This window comes from Desmodus rotundus, chromosome 5 (genome assembly GCF_022682495.2).
Source record: "Desmodus rotundus isolate HL8 chromosome 5, HLdesRot8A.1, whole genome shotgun sequence".
Classification (NCBI taxonomy): Eukaryota; Metazoa; Chordata; class Mammalia; order Chiroptera; family Phyllostomidae; genus Desmodus; species Desmodus rotundus.
In genome coordinates, this window is record NC_071391.1 from 149005822 (window position 1) to 149028668 (window position 22847).

A 22847-nucleotide genomic window follows, 5' to 3' on the forward strand; every position below is an offset into this window, starting at 1 on the left:
CGAGACTAGTAAAAAGAGAGGCAAATGGTGAAAGATGATGTAGTTGGATTATTTTTGATAACTAATATATAATAATTGAATACAGAATAAATAAATTTGAAGGTCTAAGTGTTAAAAATAGTAATTCACAGTCACATTTGTATTCTCTTTAAAGTGCCCCACTCTGAGATTTGCAATGTCTTTAGAGTCCTTTGATAAAACAAACAAAGAGCATCCTTTTGGGAACTATGAGAAGTATAGAGAAATAATAAAGAACAGTCCAAGAGAGAAGGTTAAATTCTATACCATTAGCTTTCATTCTTACCTTTCACACTAGTCTGTTTTCTACATGTCAACCAGGATCATCTTTTGTACTCTTCTCCCTTTGAAGGGATCTTCTGACATTGCATGATTGTTTTAGCATCTTGCATGGGACATTTGGAAAGTATTTGTTATTGAATTATGTAAATCTTTTAAATGTTGACACACAGTGTCAGAAAATCACATGTGTTAATACCAACACCAATTTCATCGGAAAAATCTTTTAACTTTTGGGAAGCTGTTAAATCTTACAGGGATAGAAGTTTTGCAAAAGTCCAGTTTTCACTTAAAAGCTTCAATTTTATCATTGGCAACAAATATATCAAATGTTTTCTTTGAAGTGGCAGGATCATTTTGGTCATCCTCTTAGTAAATTTCTGCCAACTACTGGACTTTGCCGTGCATAGTGCACTCCGCGTATAATGCGCACCCACATTTTTGGCCCAAACTTTCAGGAAAAAAATCTTTTATTTTAATTTTTAAATTCAGTTATTTATTTATTTATATTTAGATACTTGTTTTTTTTAATATATATATTTTTCCTAATTTTACTGTTGTTCAAGTACAGTTCTCTGCCTTTTCCCCCTACCCCACCCTAACCCCCAGCCCTCCTCACCTCCCTCCCTTTCCAACCCCCCCCCCCCCCCCCGCCCCCCGCCATTATTGTCCATGTATCCTTTATAATTGTTCCTACAAACCCTTCACACTTTTCCCCTGAAATTCCCTCCCCTCTCCCCTCTGGTTACTGTCAGCCTGTTCTCAATTTCAGTGTCTTTGGTTATATTTTGCTTGTTTGTTTGTTTTGTTGATTAGGTTCCTGTTAAAGGTGAGATCATATGGCTTTCACCGCATGGCTTATTTCGCTTAGCATAATACTCTCCAGTTCCATCCATGCTATTGCAAAGGGTAGGAGCTCCTTCTTTCTCTCTGCTGCATAGAATTCCATTGTGTAAATGTACCACAGTTTTTGGATCCACTCATTTACTGATGGGCACTTAGGTTGCTTCCAGCACTTGGCCATTGTAAATTGTGCTTCTGTGAACATTGGAGTGCATAGGTTCTTTTGGATTGGTGTTTCAGGGTTCTTAGGATATAATCCTAGCAGTGGAATTGCTGGGTCAAAAGGCAGATCCATTTTTAGTTTTCTGAGGAAATTCCATACTGTTTTCCATAGTGGTTACACCAGTTTGCAATCCCACGAACAGTGCACTAGGGTTCCCTTTTCTCTACAACATTTCCAACACTTGTTGTTTGTTGCTTTGGTTATGATGGCCATTCTGACCAGTGTGAGGTGGTATCTCACTGTAGTTTTAATTTGCATCTCTCTGATAGCCAGTGATGCTGAGCATCTTTTCATATGTCTATGGACCCTCTGTATGTCCTCCTTGGAGAAGTATCTGTTCGAGTCCTTTGCCCATTTTTTAATTGGGTTGCTTGTCTTCTTAGAATGGAGTCGTGTGTTTTCTTTATATATTTTGGAGATGAAACCCTTGTCTGAAGTATCATTGGCAAATATGTTTTCCAGTATGGTTGGTTCTCTTTTTATTTTAATACTGTCTTCTTCAGCCATGCAGAAGCTTTTTATTTTGATGAGATCCCATTCGTTTATTCCTTCCTTTATATCCCTTGCTCTAGGGCACATATTAGTGAAAATACTACTGTGTGAAGTATCTGAGATTTTCTTGCCTTTGTTCTCCTCTATGACTTTAATGGTGTCACGACTTACATTTAAGTCTTTTATCCACCTTGTATTAATTTTTGTGTATGGTGTAAGTTGGTGATCGAGTTTCATTTTTTTGCATGTAGCTGTCCAGATCTCCCAATGCTATTTGTTGAAGAGGCTATTTTTACTCCATTTTATACTGCTGCCTCCTTTATCAAAAATTTATTGACTGTAGAGACTTGGGTTTATTTCCGGGCTCTCTGTTCTGTTCCATTGGTCTGTGTGCCTGTTTTTATGCCAGTACCAGGCTGTTTTGATTACAGTGGCCTTGTAATAACAGTTTGGTATCAGGTATTGTGATTCCTCCTATGTTGCTCTTCTTTCTCAAAATTGCAGCAGCTATTCGGGGTTGTTTATGGTTCCATATAAATTTTTGAAGTGTTTGTTCTATATCTGTGAAATATGTCATGGGTACTCTAATAGGGATTGCATTGAATCTATAAATCGCTTTGGGTAGTATGGCCATTTTGATGATGTTAATTCTTCCAATCCATGAGCATGGTACACGTTTCCATTTGTTTGTGTCTTCCTTGATTTCTTTCTTCAGTGTTGTGTAGTTTTCTGAATACAGGTCTTTTACCTCCTTGGTTAGGTTTATTCCTAGGTATTTTATTTTTCTTGTTGCTATATCAAATGGGATTTTTTTCCTGATTTCTGCTTCTGATGTTTCATTGTTGGTGTACAAGAATGCCTTTGATTTTTGAGTATTGACTTTGTATCAGCTGTTTTGCCAAATTCATTTATTAGGTTGAGCAGTTTTTTGGTGGAGTCTATAGGATTTTCAATGTACACTACACTATCATGTCATCTGCAAACAAAGACATTTTTCTTTCCTGCTTTCCAATTTGGATGCCTTTTATTTCCTTTTCTTGTCTGATTGCTGTGGCTAAAACTTCCAATACTATGTTGAATATAAGTGGTGAAAGTGTCCAACCTTGTCTTGTTCCTGATCTTAGTGGGAAAGATTTTAGTTTTTGTCCATTGAGTATGATGTTGGCTATAGGTCTCTCATATATGGCCTTTATTATGTTGAGGAATGCTCCCTCTATTCCCACTTTGCTGAGTGTTTTTATCAGAAGTGGGTGATGTATCTTATCAAATGCCTTTTCTGCATCTATTAATATGATCATGTGATTTTTGTCTTTGCTGTTGTTTATGTGATGTATTACGTTTATTGATTTGCCAATATTGTACCATCTTTGCATCCCTGGGATGAATCCCACTTGGTCATGGTGTATGATCTTTTTAATGTATTGCTGGATGTGGTTTCCCAATATTTTGTTGAGAATTTTAGTGTCTATGTTCATCAGCGATATTGGCCTGAGGTTTTCTTTCTTCGTTGTGTCTTTTTCTGGTTTTGGGATTAGGATGATGCTGGCTTAATAAAAAGAGTTTGGGAGTCTTCCATCATTTTGGATTTTTTGGAATAGTCTGTGAAGGATAGGGGTTAGCTCTTCCTTAAATGCTTTGTAGAATTCTTCTGTGAAACCATCTGGTCCAGGGCTTTTGTGTGTTGGGAGTTTTTTGATGACTGCTTCAATTTTGTCTGTTGTTATTGGTCTGTTCAGGCTTTCTGCTTCTTCTTCTTCATTGAGTTTTGAAAGATTATAAATTTTTTAGAAAGTTTTCCATTTCACCTAGGTTTTCAAATTTCTTGGCATACAGTTCTTTGTAGTAATTTCTTATAATTCTTTGTATTTCTGTAGTATCAGTTGTAATCTCTCCTCTTTCATTTCTAATTGTATTTACTTGGATCCTTTGTCTTTTTTTCTTGATGAGCCTTCTTAAAGGCTTGTCGATTTTGTTTATCTTTTCAAAGAACCAGCTCTTAGATTCATTGATCCTTAGAATTGTGCTTTTAGTCTCTATGTCATTTAACTCTGCTCTGATCTTGGTCATTTCCTTCCTTCTACTTGCTCTGGGCTGTCTTTGTTGTTGTTCCTCGAGTTCTTGTAGGTGTAGGGTTAGAGTGTTTGTTTGAAATGTTTCTATCTTTTTTAGGTAGGCCTGTATCGCTATGAACTTCCCTCTCAGGACTGCCTTTGCTGTGTCTCATAAGTTTTGTGAATTTTCACACATTTTTGAACATACTATGGTACAAGAAATTTTATATAGCACATAATTACAAAACAGAAGAACAGATACAGGCACAAGAGATTTTATGTACCTGTAACAAATTAGCACTACTCATGTATAATGCACATCCTTATTTTTCCCTCAAAAATTTGGGCAAAAAAGTATGCATTATAAACAGCAAAATACTGTACCTAAATTGGAATGCCCATACTTCGTCTACAGTTAGTTTTTGACATAAAAATTGTATTCCATGAAAAAGTCTAGTTTTGCTCACGACTCATCATCACATTAATGCTTTTCCATGAGACATACTGCTATATGCAGTAGAAGTGTTCTGTGCATTTATCACCACAAATTGAATGCATTTTGTCATACAGAATAATTTTACAAAATTGTATTCAAGTGAGACTGGCCTTTAAGAAAAACCCCAAAACTTGGCGTGGGTGAAGGTGAAGAATACATTTTGGTTCCGTTACCTTGATCGTAGTTCTAATGTGCCAGCAGTTTACCCTGCCTCACTTTTGTACTGTAAGTGCAGATGTCCTCACAGTGAAAAAGGCCCATAACTTCTTTTATTGTTATGAAAATAACTTTGATTTTGTGAGCCCGTTGAATTCACAGTTCACACTTTGAGAACTGCTGCGATACAGGGTGATTGGCTTTAGACTGTGGTGTAGGTCTGTGGGTGAGGTCTTGGGGAAGGCCTCTCTGAGGAAATGATTTTTAAGCCACGTGAAAGGAACGTGTGGTGGCTTTGAAGGAGGCCAAGTTGTCTGTGTTATCAAGGAACCGCAAGAGGACCAGTATACAGGAAATATCGTATTCAAGGGGAAGAGTACTACAAAAAGGGGCCAGTTTATCTGAGACTTTAGAACCAATTTTAAAAATTTTGGATTTTATCCTCTTACCATGGAAAGCCACTGAAAGACATTTTAAGCAGGAGAGTGATGGGATCCAATTTGTGTTTCAAAAATAGCACTGGCTGGCTGTTTAAGAAATTTTAAAAGGGATACATTTAGTTAAGTTCTTTCTCATATCTGTAGTTACAAAGTCTTTTCCTCTTACTAAAACTATAATTAAAAGTAAACTCAGGATATACTTAGATAGTAACTTCATTCATATCTTTCAGAAAGTCTTGCATGGCTGAATAAGAGGGTAAAAAGGAATCTTATTTGACATTTTATGCTTTAGTTAAAATATCTGCACTTGCCATGAAACACTTTTAAAAATTACTTGTGTTACATCATTTAGAATAAGTGGAGTATTTATGAGGGCAGACACTTAGGTAACTTACATATTTGGTGCACAGATGACACTCATAGTAAGTAAATCCACAAATGTGATTCTCTGGAAGTATTATATGTGAACAACATTTGTTTCTAAGAGAATGCCTACTGATTTTTCCCCATTTTTTCTTATTAAAGGTTTCTTTTACCTGTGTGACAACAGTGATGACATGTTAATATTTAAAAGTCATTTTTTTAAAGACTTTATTTCTTTATTTTTAGAGGGGAGTGGAGAGAGAAATAGAGAGAGAGAAACATCAGTGTGTGGTTGCCTCTCATGCCACCCCCTGCTGGGGACTTGGCCCACAGTCCAGACATGTGCCCTGACTGGGAATTGAACCAGCAATCCTTTGGTTCACAGGTCGGCACTCAATCTACTGAGTTATACCAGCCAGGGCTAAAAGTCATTTCTTTAAAGACAAAGCACCTTGCAATTTATTAAATGGAGAGAAAGTGGCATTGCTTTTAATGTGCTTATTACTTATTTGTCTCCAAAATACTTCTATGGCTTTGGTGTTTAGGATCTAGCAATCTAGCAAAAAAAGAAAATGCGTTATCTTTTATTTACACTGTTAATATTCTTTTTGTTAGCATAGGGCTAACAGAGACCCATTTTGCAATTACTACTGGTACAATATGCACTTTTTTCTTCTTTAATAATACCTAGCCTTTTTTGGTTTGTTTTTGCGTATATCACTTTTAAGGGTTTTATGTTGATGGGACCTAAGCCTCTTTTTTCCTATTATTTCTCGTAACCAAATGTGGAACTTCACTGTATTGCCTTTGGGTGAATTTCTGCCAACCTGGAAAGAATCTGTTGGGTATACAGTTGGATAGTTCCAACTGGAGGAAGCTCTTTTCCCCAGCAGTCTTCATCTTTTCAGCTAGCCTGGATCTGACAAAAAGCAAGCAAGGTAAATACTCAGTGTTAGAGGAGGCAGTTAGGCTTTTGAAGCTGACCTCAGGTGTTTATTTCTGGATTAGTGCTCATCTTTGGGCCATTGTGAGAACCTTGTTACACTTATCTATGAAGTGTATCTATACCTAGAGTTTAGATTGACATTTTAAAAGCCTATTCATATTTTAATTATCCTGGCTTTCCTAGGAACATTCTGATTTTAAATATTCTGTCCATCTCCTCTCTCTTTTCATAGAAATATAGTCCTCAAACATAAAAATGCCTTTTTTCATACTTGATTCTTGTTCATATAAATACTTGTCCTTAGGCAAGCCACTTTATCTATATCCCACATTAGATGTTAATTTAAAAAATTATGTTGATGTTTATGTGCTGTTAAGATAGGAGAACATAGTGGTGTCTTTTGTTCATTTAGGAATCGGGATTTGATCTTTTCTTTCTGAAATGGTTATTGAGTTACAATGGTGATGACAAGAAGTGAGTATTATCAGTAGGGGTGGGGCAGGAAAAGAGATTATGTTTCTGACTAGAAATAGCCTGTGGATTGCAGTCTTACATGTTTGCTATGTCTGACGTCTTGAGGAGATTTTGGGACTCTGAACTGAGAATTTCTTTTTCCTTTTTCGTGTCCATCTTTCTTATCCCCCACTCCCTCCCTCCAAAGAGCAAGTAACATACAATAGACGATAGGTTAATTTTTTTAGCTGTTACAGAATTCTATCAAAATAAATATATTGCTCAAGCACACATTCTTTGGACTGCAAGTTTTTGACATGAAAGAACTAGCTTGTGTATCAGTCTTGTCCATTAATTGAACAATGAGTACTTAATTTTCTAGGTACATATCGTATTCCCTTCTCTCTCAGGATTTTGGTATTTGGGGTCTAAGTTTGTGTGTGAATGTGGTGTGTGTAAATTTTGTTCCTATGCATCTGGGAGAACAGAATATGGATAGTTTTAGAATTTAGATCATAGGGTTGTTTGAGATAAAATGAAAGTTAATTTTACTCTTTTTTAAAATTTTTAATTATTTATTTTTAGAGAGAGGGGAGGTGGGGAGAAAAGGAGGGAGAGAAACATCCACTGGTTGCCTCTTGGCACACCCCCACCTAGGGACCTGGCCTGCAACCCAGGCATGTGCCCTGACCGGAATCGAACCAGTGACCTTTTGGTGCACAGACCAATGCTCAATCTACCGAGCCACACCAGCCAGGGCTAATTTTATTCTTGATGTCAAGATAAAATGATAGTAATGATTTAAGCTGCTGTTTAGACCAGTTATTTTCTTTAACCTATGGTATAAAATAACACAATCAAGTCTCTTTGTTTTTGAGAATGACTTCTTTTTGAATGGGAACAGAGAAAGCTTATTACACAGAATTCTCAACAAGATGCCTTTTTTCCTCTGTGAAAGTAGCTTTATCAGAATACTTCTTTGTAATGATATTTTGCATGGATTTTTATTAAAGTTGTGGTAGACTTTAGAAGGCAAGTTAGAATTTTGAGATTTTATTTAGTAGCCCTAATGTTTAAAATTTAATTACTATAGTTATTGAAAACTCTGTAGCCATTGTGAATATAGAGATGATTTTAAGCATAGCAGGTTGGCTTACTGTAGATACTTAGTAACTGGTATTTCTAGGTGTTGAACATGGTTCTTTTAAAGGCCTTCCAACAAAAAGAGATAAAGAAAAGAACTTAATTAACTGAGGAGAAAATCACTGGTAGGGGTATTAGTTTGCGAGGGCTACCGTAACAAAATACCACAAACTGGGCAGGTGAAACAACAGAAATTTATTTTCTCACAGTTCTGAAGTCTGAAGTTTGAGACTGAGGTGCCGGTAGGGTTGGCTTCTCCTGAGGCCTGTGTCCTTGGCTTGCAGATGGGTGTCCTCTTGATGCCTTTTCACACGGTCACCTCTCTGCGCATGTGCACCGCTGGTGTCTCTCCCTCTTCTTACACGACACCAGGCTTCCCCTAATGGCCTCTTTTTAACTTCATCACCTCTTTAAAGACCTTATCTTCAAATATGGTTACATTCTGAGGTCCTGGGGGTGAGACTTAAACATGAATTTTAGGGGAACACAATTTAGCACATAACAGTAGGCAATGAAATCAGCCAAGGAAAAGTTCTACTTGTAATTTTAAAAATGTACTTATTTTTTCTTTTATTTAATAAGGTTTATGTAGAAGTGCAATTGCTCTTGTTTTTTGTTGTGTATCTCCTAGCCGGAGAATTTTCATCCTTGGGCCTTCTCATCATGTGCCCCTCTCTCGATGTGCACTTTCCAGTGTGGACATATATAGGACACCTCTGTACGACCTTCGTATTGACCAAAAGAGTAAGTATGCAGAAATCGTACAGCTTTTATTTCATGTTTAGTTTTTAACGATGTTATGTATTTATTTTTAGAGAGAGGGACAGGAAGGGAGAAAGAAAGGGAGGGAAGCATCCATGTGTGAGATAAACATTGATTGGTTGCCTGTCACACGTGACTGGCTATAGCCCAGGCATGTGCCCTGACTGGGAAACAAACTGGTGACAGTTCACCTTATGGGACAAAGCCCAAGCAATTGAGCCATGGCTATGATTTCAGTCAGGGCTAGAAATCATACAGCTTTTCAACAGCCTACGGTTTTAAATAGGAATTATAAGTTAATTAAAAAAAAATAAATATGAGTATCAAAAGTAATACCTCAATTTTAAGAAATAAAATTTGTTTCCACTGTAATAGAATCTACTGTAATAGAATACCAATAGGAATTTTTAAAAAATAAAAAGAAAGGAAATCTTTTGTATGCCTAAAAGACAACCACAGTTTTTCTGCAAGATCAGAAAGATCAGCTAGTCTCCAGACCGTGGTGGCTACATGTACATTCAGGAGGGAACTGTGCACTCACTGTGCTGTGAGACACGGAACCAGTGCCTGTCTCAGCGTGATGCAGGATTCTGGGCATGTTAGTCAACCTCTATGTGTATGACCTCCCTCACTGTAAGCAGATAATTCTGATAAACCTTGATTTCCTCTCAAATGATTTTTCTGGGAAAAAATGAGACTGTAGTTAGGAGACTCTTGAAAGAAAGGTGCTACATAGAGTGTATTTATTTTTTAAATGTCTATTATTTTGATTTATTTTTTCCACAGGCTTTCAGAAGTCACATTTTTTATTTAATTTGGTATCATTTTATATATCAAATGTGTAAAATAAAACTTTTTGACTTTGAATACTATTTTTGGAGGAATGGTGGAGCATAATTTAAAAACCACAGAATAGTACAGAAAATAATGTTACAAATATTCATGTACTCATCATCCATAATTGACTCAGAATTTATCCATCATCTGAACTCAATATACATTCCCACCAATAACCACCTTTATGGATTTGGGTGTATCCTTTCAGTTCATTAATTTGTATTTTTAAGTATGTTGAATGCTTCTTGTTCCAAGAAATTTTGCTTAACATACTTCTGTGGAGTAAAAGAAACCATTTACACAGGAAATGCCACCTCATTTTTCCTTATTTTTTTAGGCCTAAATTTTTATAATTTGGGATTTTAAGTATCATGGAGCATTAGCAATTTATTATAATATATATTATTAATAGAGCTGGAATATTACTAGCCTTACTCCCTGGGTTGGTTTTGGGGGACAAACTTCATTGGATAGCCTGCCAGAGAAGGAATGGAAGATTTTAATCAGGTATATTTTTGTAGAAAAAAAGTCATAGCACCATTTGTAGTTTTTTTTATATCGGTGATCCCATTTCTTTGCTGTAGTTATAAGAATGTTGGTTCAGTCTATGGTAAGACCAAAACACTCGTATTACTTTTTCACATATTAAATTTCATCATTTTCTTGTCCAGTATTCAGTTTGAAGTTAATTTATCACAAGGGCTGAATTACTAGTTCATTTTAACATTATTTATGGCATGGTGCTGTTATGAATTTTATGTTCTGGTCTATCCCACAAGCTTTATTTTTTTTTAATTTTGAGGAAAGTAGCATTCTCAGTGGAAATTTTCTATTCTTACTGTAGCCAGAACCGGAGGTGTGAAATAATAGTCTTACACATTTTATTAACAAACAAAGCAAATCAGAAACGGTATATTATTAACTTCATGAGTAGGTAGCCAGTGGTTTCCTGGTATTTGAGGAGGAGCTCTAGTCAACTCCACTCTTGTCAGCATGTGCTGATCCAAGTTATAGGGAAGGGCTCAGACCTGGAGGTGATTTTCGATACAATAAAGGGGGCTGATGAAAAATTTAAGTTATTGCCTACATAACCATGTAACAGAAAAATCTTGAGTAAGTTATATACATGCATTATTCTTTGGTCTGGTATGTAAAGAGCTAGTTTTTTCTTTTGTAAAAACAAAAAATGGAGGAAAAGAATGAAGGGGAATATTATGTGGTGCTTCTGTCTTTTGCAAACATGCAGTTTTGTGTGACTGGGTGGAGTTTCACAGGATGAGGATATACATTAATATATTTGTTTTGCTATATTTTGAAATTTCTTTAGTTTACGGAGAACTATGGAAGACAGGAATGTTTGAACGCATGTCTCTGCAGACAGATGAAGATGAACACAGTATTGAAATGCATTTGCCTTATACAGCTAAAGCCATGGAAAGGTATATTGATTACTATAAGAATTCTCAGAGAAATTATAAATATTAATTTATTTGGAATTATTTTAACTAGGGTAAGATAATCATTAGAGTAAGGAGATTAAAAAACCTTTGGCCTAAAACAATACAAATTTATTTTCTCATAGTTCTGGAAAATATTTTTTATTTGAAATGAAAATAAAAATTTGAGGTTGGGTTTTCTTAATGTGGATTGAAGTTGGTTTTGAATAGTTTGTCTATGAAAGCTGAACATACAACTTGAACAGGTTGTTTTATTAGGGGGAAACATTAAAAAACCTTGTGTGTATGTATGTATTGGATTGCCTGTTAATTTTACTCGTTAGACATTTGTTTATCTTAACAGTTACATTATTTCATGGTGTGGTGCCATAAGTTAGTAGTAAAATTTTAGATTTGGGCACAATATCGGAGGCCATTTATTTCAGCCTTACACAAAGTACATGAATCTCTTTCATAATATGCTTGACAGATTATTAGTTGGTATCTGCTTAAGGTCTTCCTGTGATAGGGTGCTCAGTAGACTGTAAGCAGAGGGAGGACAGGGACAGTATCTGTTTTCTCCACTTATACCTCAGTGCCTAGCACAATGCCAGTTACATAGTAGTTAGTTATTTTGGTACAATGAAAGAATTGTCTTAAGAGCTTTCTTTTAGGTCAGTATTCAAATTAGAAAGTCTTCTGTTCGTAGGTCACATTTCTCTCATTTTTTCAAACATTTCCTTTATGTGGACTTACTATTCCGTATGTAGTTTGACTAGTTTTAAATAGGATGAGATTATTCCTTCTGTGGATCTCATCACTGTATTCTCTTAGTAAAGTACATGGTGCATTTTAGGTTCTTAGTCAATATTTGTTCGAGATTACATTAACCTTCTTTTGTGTTGTTGTGGCAAATGTAATATGGTCAGCTGAAACCTAAGGCTTCTTCATATTGTTAAGCCAGATTATTTTATCCTCTTGTGCGTTTGTGGTTGATTTCTTTTTAACCCTACACATATACTTCTTTGTAATTTTGTCTTGTTGGTTTTAGTACATTATTGCAGTCTTTTTGGATAATTTCCACTCTTAATTCTGTTATCAGAGTATTATTTACTTCTCTCAGTTTTATGTTATTGATATCTGTTCACAATGATAACTATGAGGAACTACCTAAATCTGGAGAAGTTTCTAATATCAGTGTGATACTAAATTATAAGCAGTATCATTTTAAGTTAATTGTGTTTTAATATATTCTAATTCTTCAGAAACTGTAAAGCAACATGGGATGTTTATTTCTTGGATTGTTAAATTGACACATTTAATTATTCAACTACATAGGATAATAGAAAACATGCTATTTGCTGAAATATTTGCATATTTTGTCATTAGAAAATAAATATTTTAGACTTAATAGGTTTTGTTACGGTAGAACCAGTAAGCTGCCAGCAAAATCCTTAAGGAAATTTTAACAAAATAACTTTTGTTACTGTTTCAAAAGTAAAACATATGCATTGTGAAAAATTTAGAAAAATAGAAACTTAAAACCAACAAAAGAAATTCCTATTGATAATTTCCCTTCTATTAAATAGTGTTAAATACCACTGTTAAGTGTATCACTTCTAAAGAAAACCTTCCCTGTCTTGTATTTACATTAGGATCCCTAATATTGACTCTTAGAAAGTACCCAATACTTTTCTTTTGTAGCCTTTGCTTCACTCACTACCTGTATCATCTGTCCATTATTGAATAACAAATTGCTCCAAAACTTAGTGGCTTAAAATCACAACTATGTTGTTGTTCACAATTTTGGGGTCAGTTTTTGCAGGGAACTCCTTGCCACAAGAGGTTGACTGAGGTGGCTCAAATGGTCTAGAAAGTCCAAGATAGCCTTAGTGCTGGCTTTTAGTTGAGACACCTCATTAGTTCTTTAGGTGGCTTGTTCTTCAAACCTGGCTTTTTTCTCTTCTTGGTCTCTCTCTAGAAAGATAGCCTAGATTTCCTTACTTGGTGATTCAGGGTAGCAAGGGAATAAAACAGGATTTTCTTGACCTATTAAAGGCCGAGGCTGAAACTATAGGGCATCAGTTTTATTGCATTCTGTTTTTCAAAGCAGAACATGATGTCAGCCAAGTTTTAGGTGAAGGAGAAATAGATTCCACCTCTTGATGGGGGCGGGGGTGGAGTAGTGTGTGTGTAGAGAGATAGCAGGAATTGTTGGCAGCCATCTTTGCAGATGGACTTTCACAGTTCTTCACCTGGTGACAGTTCACATCTCTCCAGCATGCAGCACACATTCCTAAGATGCCTAAAGGCTCATTCAGTAATGATCTCAAGTTCAAAGTCCATATTATGATCTGCATTAGTTTGAGATATGGATGAGATTCCTTGGGTACAGCTCCTCTTGATTTGGATACCCGTTAACTAAGAAGACAAGTTATAGCCTGCTCCCCTTATACTCAATATGTGGTTTTGAGAGAGGGGCAGTTAACCACAGTAGATACTCCCACGGGAGAGTGAAAGAATGGAAAGCGTGTAACAGTATTTGGTCCAAAGCAATTCTGAAATATAACCAGGGAACAGGGAATGTCCTTGATTATGGTTTAGTTCTATCTTCTGGTAGTGGCTCTATAATTCATTATTTTTCTCAGCTTGTGGCTGGGTCCTTTGGGCTCTGGCTCCACTCCCTGAAATGGGCCTTGTTTACACCTGAGTAGCAGTTTCAGTCTGTGTCACGTATGCATTAGTTTAAGAGCCTAAAGGCCTCTTTTCATTTGAAACAGTGACCCCTGCCCCCCCCCCCCCCCAGACTAATAGAACTCCATTAAACACTTTGGTTTTTCTGTATATCAGATTATAAGTGCATTCTGTTAGATCAGCAGTTTTCAACTGGTGTGCTGCAGGAGTTTTTAAAACATGCAATACCTGACTAGCCAGGAGTACTGACCTCTTTTTCCTTAGATTGTCACATAAAAAATGACAACAGCCAACACAATAGCTGTGTGTGAATGAATCAAAATTGTACTTATTTTGCCCTGACCGGTATGGTTCAGTTGGTTGCGTGTTATCCTGCAAAGTGAAGGGTCACCAGTTCAGTTCCTGGTCAGGGTGCACATGCCTGGGTTGCGGGTTCAGTCCCCAGTTAGGGTGGATATGAGACACAACCAATTGATGTTTCTCTCCCTCTCTTTTTCCCTCCTTTCCCCTCTCTCTAAAAATGAATAAATGAAATCTTTAAAAAATTGTATCCATTTTTTGTCAGATCGGCAAAAAATATGTTTTTAGGTGTGCTGCAAAATTTTAGTAATTAGTTTGTGTGCCATGAGATGAAAAAGGTTGAAAATCGCTGTATTAGACTAACGTCACATTCACATTTCTTTCTGAGACAGGACTCTCTCTTCTTTGGATCCCAAGTTAGGGTCCTCTAAGTTTCTTAGGAGCCCATTTGCCCATCTGACAGAGTATGCCAGCACTGCCTTAAATCTTTCTGAGTTCTTAACATGGGCCCTTGTTTTATTGTCAGCGCTCTGGATTTGATCTTTGTCCTCATGCTGTTTCTTTGACAGTATTTTGCTATGTGTGAAGAAGGCTAGTTTTCGGAAACAGTTATTTTCCAATCATGCACCTCCAGGTTAGAGATAACAACCTGGTATTTGGGGACGCCCACCCCCGTGCAATAGAAAATCCTCACATAACTTTTGAGCCTCCCCAAACTTAATAACTCATAGCTACTGTTGATCACAAGCCTTACCAGTAAAATAAACCAACGATTTTCAACCTTTTTCATCTCATGACACACATAAAATAGTCACTAAAATTCTGCAGCACAACAAAAAATATATCTTTTTTGCCAAAAACATAGGTATAGTTTTGACTCATTTGCACTGGACGGCTTTTGTTGTGTTGGCTCTTGTCTTTTTTGTTTGACAATCTATGGGAAAAGAGGTCAGTGCCCCTGACTGAATAGTCAGGTATTGCATGTTTTAAAAGTTCTTGCAGCACACTGGTTGAATATTACTGGCATTAACAGTTGATAAGGACATGTTATATGTTACATGTACTCTCTACTGTATTCTTACATTAAAGTAAACTAGAGAAAAGAAAATGTTCCTAGAGAAATCATATAAAAGAGAAAATACACTTACAGTACTGTCCATATTTATTGAAAAAAAATCTACGTATATGTGGACCTGTGTAGTTTAAATCCATGATGTTCAAGGAGCAGCATATTTTAAAAAAATCTTGTAATTCTTTAGCTCATGTTTTCCATCTTATATCTTCTCATACTTGACTATAAAAAAGCCATTGACATGTTGAATACCTTGCCTGGAAGTCTTCTTGGCTTCATCTACTGTTTCACTAGGTGTATTTTTAATCTTTCAAGTTACTTCATGTGACTTTTTGTGTGACTTCAACTATGCTAATTGTTCTGCCTGTATATAATGAGTCACCCTTCTTCAAGCCTCCTATAGCAATTTTCTTAACTGTGCTTTCAGTTTCCAGTCCCTTTGTTGCCCTATCAGCTTTTGCCTACATCTGTGAGTCAAAAGCCAATACTCTTATTTTTTCGATTTCTGTTATTAATACAATAGTGCCCTTTCCAAATATGTACTTCTTTTTGACACAGTCGTCTATTGCAGCATGACAGATCACCTCAAAATGCTTATTTGTTTACGATTCTGTGGGCTGGAAATTGGGTCAGGGGAGAGTGGTGACAACTTGTTGCTTTTTCATTTGCCAGTTGAGGGAGGTTGACTTAGGCTGAAGGTTTCAAGATGTCTTCCTGTCTGGAGCTGTGATGTTGGCTGTTTACTGAGGCAACTTAGTTCTCATCTTTTTTTTTTTTAAATATATTTTATTGATTATGCTATTACAGTTGTCCCATTTCTCCCCCTTCACTCCACTCCATCCTGCACACCCACTCCCTCCCACGTTCCCTGCCTATAGTTCACATCCATGGGCCATACATATAAGTTCTTTGGCTTCTACATTTCCTATACTATACTTACCCTCCCCCTGTCTATTTTCTACCTACCATTTATGCTACTTATTCTCTGTACCTTTTCCCCCTCTCTCCTCCTCCCACTTCCTTGTTGATAACCCTCCATGTGATCTCCATTTCTGTGGTTCTGTTCCTGTTCTAGTTATTTGCTTAGTTTGCTTTTGTTTTTGTTTTAGATGTGGTTGGTAATAACTGTGAGTTTGCTGTCATTTTACTGTTCATATTTTTGATCTTCTTTTTCTTAGATAAATCCTTTTAACATTTCATATAATAACGGCTTGGTGATGATGTACTCCTTTAACTTGACCTTATCTGAGGAGCACTTTATCTGCCCTTCCACTCTAAATGATAGCTTTGCTGGGTAGAGCAATCTTGGATGTAGGTCCTTGCCTTTCATGACTTGGAATACTTCTTTCCAGCCCCTTCTTGCCTGTGAGGTCTCTTTTGAGAAATCAGCTGACAGTTTTATGGGAACACCTTTGTAGGTAGCTGTCCTTTTCTCTTGCTGCTTCTAAGATTCTCTCCTTATGTTTAATCTTGGGTAATGTAATGATGATGTGCCTTGGTGTGTTCCTCCTTGGGTCCAGCTTCTTTGGGACCCTCTGAGCTTCCTGGACTTCCTGGAAGTGTATTTCCTTTACCACATTAGGGATGTTCTCCTTCATTATTTGTTCAAATGAGTTTTCAATTTTTTGTTCTTCCTCTTCTCCTTCTGGTGCCCCTATAATTCGGATATTGGAACATTTAAAGATGTCCTGGAGGTTCCTAAGCCTCTCCTCATTTTTTTGAATTCTTGTTTCTTCAGTCTTTTCTGGTTGGATGTCTCTTTCTTCCTTCTGGTCCACACCATTGATTTGAGTTCCAGTTTCCTTCCCATCACTATTGGTTCCCTGTACATTTTCCTTTGTTTCTCTTAGCATAGCCTTCTTTTTTCATCTGATTTGTGACCAAATTCAACCAATCCTGTGACCTTCCTGAGTACCAGTGTTTTGAACTGTGCCTCTGATAGGTTGGCTATTTCTTCATTGCTTAGTTGTATTTTTTCTGGAGCTTTGATCTGTTCTTTCATTTGGGCCTTTTTTTTTGTCTTGGCGTGCCTGTTACATAAAGGGGCGGAGCCTTAGGTGTTCACCAGGGTGGGGTAACGCTGGTCCTGCGCTGTGACGCTGTATGTGGGGGAGGCGCAGAGAGGGAGCAATGGTGCTTGCTCTGCTCTCTGCAGGTTTTCAGTCACTCCCTCTGCTACCCACAATCAAATTGGGCCCCTCTGGTGCTGCTTCCCGAGTGGGGGAGTTTGTGCACGCTCTAGGCCCCTGCAGGTCTCTCCAACAAACTCTCCTGTGAGGCTGGGAGTTTCTCCTGCTGCCGCCTCAACCCCCACAGGTGTTTTCAGTCAGAGGTTTGAGGCTTTATTTCCCCGTGCTGGAGCCCTGGGTTGCACGGTCTGTCACCTGGTCCACCCACTGCTACCTCACAGGCCAGCTGCAGCTTGTCCACCCCAGTGCACAATCTGCCGCCTTGCTGGGTCCCCCAGCCACTGCCTTGCCGCGATCCTCTCCGCCTCGCTGCCCATCTTGGTCCCTCCTACCAGTCTGGGTGAGTGTTTCTTCTTTATTTCCTTGGTTGTTGGACTTCCATACAGTTCCATTTTCCCTCAGTTCTGGTAGTTTTTTGTTTTTAAATTGTTGTCCTTCTTTTGGTTGTGTGAGGATGCGCAGTGAGTCTACTTATGCCTCCGTCTTGGCCGGAAGTAACTTAGTTCTCATCTTGATGCTATCTTCAACTGTTGTCACTCATCCTGTAGGGCCTCTGTCTACATGGTATCTCTCTCAAGCAGGATAGCCGTGAACTATCATGAAATACATAGCAATTCATGGTAACCAGAAAGCAAAAGTAGAAGGTTTCAGGCTTCTTAATATCTAGGCTTGGCACTGGTACAGTATCACTTAGGCCACATTCTACTCATCAAAGCAAGTTGCAAAGCTAGGTTTAAGAGGAGGGAGAATAATAAACTTTACTTTTTTTTTTAATCTTCACCTAAGGATGGTTATGAGAGAGAGAGAGAGAGAGAGAGAGAGACATACATCAATGTGAGGGAGAAAGTTGACTGATTGAATCCCATACACACCCCAACCAGGGACTGAACCAATAATTTAGGTATGTGCCCTGACCAGGAATTGAACCTGTATCCTTTCGATATACAGGATGATGCTCCAACCAGCTGAATTGCCCATCCAGGGCTAGACTCTACTTTTTATGGGAGGAGTAGCATGAGCCTGCAGAGATGGGTGGAATTTCTGGTGCTTATATTTGTAGATAGCTTACCATATAGTACCACTGCACTTAAATAGTTCTTTGGGTAATCACTTATATATGTAGTCTGTTTTCCTTCTCTGGTAGTTACCTAATCTGTTCCGTGTCCAAGGGCACTGGTCTATTCTGCCTCTACTGTACCCAGCACAGTACCTGGTACACAAAAGGATTTCAAATTAATTGTTGAATGAATTAATAACAATCTTCCCATTTTCAGTATTCATTAAATATATTTCCAAAAATGAGGTAAAAATTTTTTGACTGCTTTTCATATCATGAACATATTTCCATGCCAGTTTTACTTCTTTTTATTAGATATACTTAACACTTTCTAGCATATATCTATTTAATACTTTCATCAACTGACCATTTAATTAACTTTTATCCCTAATTTTTCACTGTTATAAATCATTTCAGGTTTTAAAAAGTTGCATATCTAAGGTGTTATTTGTAATACCATGTATTATTTTTAAAAGATTTTTAAAATGATATTCATTAGAGCTTTTTTTAAAAAAATGAGTAGTATAAAGGAAAACATGTAAAATGACCCTTTATCCCTTTGCTTATTTTTAACCCTGTTGATATTAAAAAAAATACATGTACATGATTTGAAAAGCATCAAGAAGTGCAAAATGAACAAAATCTCTCTGCTTCCCCAACCAGTGTTTACTGACAGTAAAAATTATTTACGCATATACTGACATATATATGTATATGTGTATAGTTTGTATAAGATTTATTCTTACATGTGTTTATTTGTTAAATTTTTGTTAAACATGTAAATAAGAGGTATCTTACATACTTTATTCTGATCCTTTTTCATGTATTTACCATCAAAATTCATAATTTTTACTATTGCACATAATTGTATTTGAGAGTTAAGCTAGGAAATGTAGAAACTATTTTGAAATAAACTAGTTAACTATTAAAATGAACAGTATTGGATCCCAATTTTTCATTCTTTTAATTTCTTTACTGTTGACACTATGACAGATGTCCCCCGTCTTTCCCCCATTTCTTTTTGTATTTTACTCTGTTCAGTTACCTTTTCCTCCCTTTTCCTCCTTTCCTGTATCATTCCTATCCACTGCTTGTTTACAGTTAAATTTTTTTGTTTGTAATTTACATACAGTAAAATGTACACGTTATGGCATAAAATTCTATGATATTTCCACACAGTCAAGACAGAGAACAATTCTCTATCTTGAGTAGTAATTACCTTTAGTAATTTTTTAAGTGTTCATTTGAGAAATATAGCACTGTAAAACTGTTTCTGTTCACTGTAAAAATATCTTCTTAGCCATATAGTTTTTGTTACTGCTGATACTTTGGAACATGGATAACTTGAAACACAGTACAGTGTATTTAAATAAATTCTGTTTTCTGCTTAGGTTTCTAACCAGCCTTACTAATTCAATGTGGTTAGGATTCAATAACTCTTGGGGACTTAGACTGTAAGAAAATCTTCATTTTGCATAGTTTGCCATAGTTTAACATAGATAGTTAAACTGAGTGATATAATTTTTATGTTTATTAATTAATTATATGCTTGAGTTACCTGAGTGAGAACACTACTATGAGATGCCTTTGAATGGTTTCAAATACTATTAACTGAACACTTTGTCCTGTTACTAACATTTTTCATTAAATGGTACATTTGTTAAAATTGATGAACCAATATTGATACATCATTGTCATCTAAAGTTCTAGTTTAATTAGGGTTCAATCTTTGTGATATATAGTTTATGGGTTTTGCCAAATGCCTAATGACATATCTACTATTATCGTATCACAAAGAATAGTTTCACTGTCCTAAAAATCCCCTGTGCTCTCCCTGTTCACTGCTTCCTCCAGCTCAACCCCTGGTAACCATTGATCTTTTTATTGTCTCCACAGTCAAATAGTTAGAATCACAGTTTGTAGCCTTTTTAGGTTGGTTTCTTAGTAATATACCATCAGAATTTCTCCATGTCTTTTTATGGCTTGGTAGCTTATTTTTTTCATTGCTGAATAATACTCTATTTTATGGGTATATTATAGCTTATCCATTTGTTAAAAGATGATTGATATAGCTGGATTAATATCTATCATATTTATTACTGTCTCCTATTCATTGCCCTTGTTCTTTCTTTTTTGTCTTCTCTGGCTTTTTTCTTCTCTGGGTTTAATTGATTACTTTATATGATTCCATTCCCCACCCCTAGCATATTTATTATGCCTTTTCTTTAAAAAAATTATTTTTTACTGGTTGCATTAAATTTCTAGCATACATTTACAACTAATGTAAGTGTACTTTTATTTATTTTTATTTTTATTTTTCAAGATTTTATTTATTTTTAGAGAGAGGGAAGGAGAGGAAGAAAAGGAGGATAAGAAATACCGACGTGCAAGAGAAACATGGATTGGTTGCCCCTGTACCCCTCCTCCCAAAACAGGGGCCTGGCCGGCAACCCAGGCATGTGCTCTGACCGGGAATTGAATGGCGACCTTTCAGTTTGCAAGACGACACTCAGCCCGCCAGTCAGGGCATGGAAGTGTACTTTTAAATAGCACTGCATTGCCTGCCTCACTGTGCAAGTACCTTATAACAGAGTATTCCTAATTTTTCCTTTTTGTCCTTTATAACATTGCCATTCTTCATACGTTATAATTACCAACACATTGTTGCTATTTTGAATGAATTGTTAACTGTTAGATCAGTACAGAATAAGAAAAATGAAATGGCAGGTATTATTTTACCTTCATTTATTCCTTTTCTAATGTGTTTCCTTTCTCTATGTAGATCTGAGTTTCTGCCTTGTATCATTTTCCTTCTCTCAGAAAAACTTTTAACAAATTATAGCTCTGATTTTATTATTTAAAACTTGCACCCTGGGTGGTGTGGCTTAGTGGATTGAATGCTGGCTTATGAACCAGAGAGTCACTGATTTGATTCCCAGTCAGAGCACGTGCCTGGGTTGTGGGCCAGGTCCCCACTCGGGGGCGTGTGAGACACAACCACACCTTGATACTTCTATCCCTGTCTTTCTCTCTCCCTTCCCCTCTGTCTAAAAATAAATAAATAAAATCTTAAAAAAAAATAAACTGCTAAATGCTTTAAAAAATACTTGGTATTTTGGGTAGGGGAAATACTTTCTTTTTCTTGTCCTTTACCATCTCCTAAATGGTACCAGACTCCATACATACTAGATTCCTTTTCTGATCTTTCTTTTTTGGGGGGGGGTGGTGGTGGTGGTTTTTGAAAGCATATTTTGTTTTTATGATATTACACTTCTCCCATTTTTTTCTCTCCTGTATTCCCCTACACCTCTCCCTGCTCCTCCCCAGTGTTCCCCACTTTAGTTCATGTCCATGGATCATACATATAAGTTCTCTGGCTTCTCCATTTCCTGTACTGTTCTTAACCTCCTCCTATTTTGTACCTACCAATTATACTTATTCCCTGTGCCTTTTCCCCCATTCTCCCCCTCCCCCTCTCAGCTGATAAACCTCCACCTGATCTCCATTTCTGCAATCCTTTGCTTAGTTCGTTTTTGTTTTTGTTTTTTAGGGTCAGTTGTTGATAGTTGTGAGTTTGTCATTTTACTGTTTATAGTTTTGATCTTCTTTTTCTTAGATAAGTCCCTTTAACATGTCATACAGTAAGGGCTTGGTGATGATGAACTCATTTAACTTGACCTTATCTGGGAAGAGTTTATCTGCCCTTCCATTCTAAATGAATGCTTTGCTGGATAGAGCAATCTTGGATGTAGGTCCTTGCCTTTCATGACTTGGAATAATTCTTTCCATCCCCTTCTTGCCTGCAAGGCTTCTTTTGAGAAATCAGCTGATAATCTTATGGGAACTCCTTTGTAGGTAACTGTCTCCTTTTCTCTTGCTGCTTTTAAGATTCTTTCCTTGTTTTTAATCTTGTGCCTTTATGATGTGCCTTAGTGTGTGTTTCCTTGGGTCCAACTTCCTTGGGAATCTCTGAGTTTCCTGGACTTCCCAAAAGTCTATTTCCTTTGCCAGATTGGGGAAGTTCTCCTTCATTATTTCTTTAAATAAGATTTCAACTTCTTGCTCTTCGTCTTCTCCTTCTTCCACCTCTATGATTCGGATGTTGGAACATTTAAAGATGTCCTGGAGGTTCCTAAGCCTCTCCTCAATTTTTGAATTCTTGTTTCTTCATTCTGTTCTCATTGAATGTTTATTTCTTCCTTCTGTTACAAATCACTGAATTGAGTCCTGGTTTTCTTCCCTTCACTGTTAATTCCCTGTGTATTTTGCTTTATTTCACTTTACATAGCCTTTACTTTTTCCTCTATTTTGCAACCATACTCAACCATTTCTGTGAGCATCCTGGTTTACCAGTGTTTTGAACTCTATATCTGATAGGTTGGCTCTCTCCTCGTGGCTTAGTTCTATTTTTTGAGTTTTGATCTGTTCTTTCATTTGGGTCACATTTTCTTGTCTCTGTGTACTTGTTACATTGTAAGGGGCAGAGCCTTAGGTATTCACCAGGTTGGGGCAACCCACATTGCCTTGTTGTGCTGTTTGTGGGTTGGGGAGGAGTCAGAGAGGGAACAATACCACTTGCTCAGCTCTCAGCTGACTT

The 22847-nt window shown here is 36.8% G+C and overlaps 1 protein-coding gene across 5 annotated transcripts in view; it reads left to right on the plus strand.

Moving 5' to 3' along the window:
- MEMO1 (mediator of cell motility 1) overlaps positions 1-22847 on the plus strand; it is a 110259-nt gene that overhangs the window by 54988 nt on the left and 32424 nt on the right. For all 5 annotated transcript variants that reach the window (XM_053923601.1, XM_053923603.2, XM_071221571.1 and 2 more), the window contains exons 4-5: positions 8535-8647; positions 10830-10941. In XM_053923601.1, coding sequence (XP_053779576.1) covers positions 8535-8647; positions 10830-10941 — 225 coding nt within the window. The remainder of the gene's footprint in view (positions 1-8534; positions 8648-10829; positions 10942-22847) is intronic.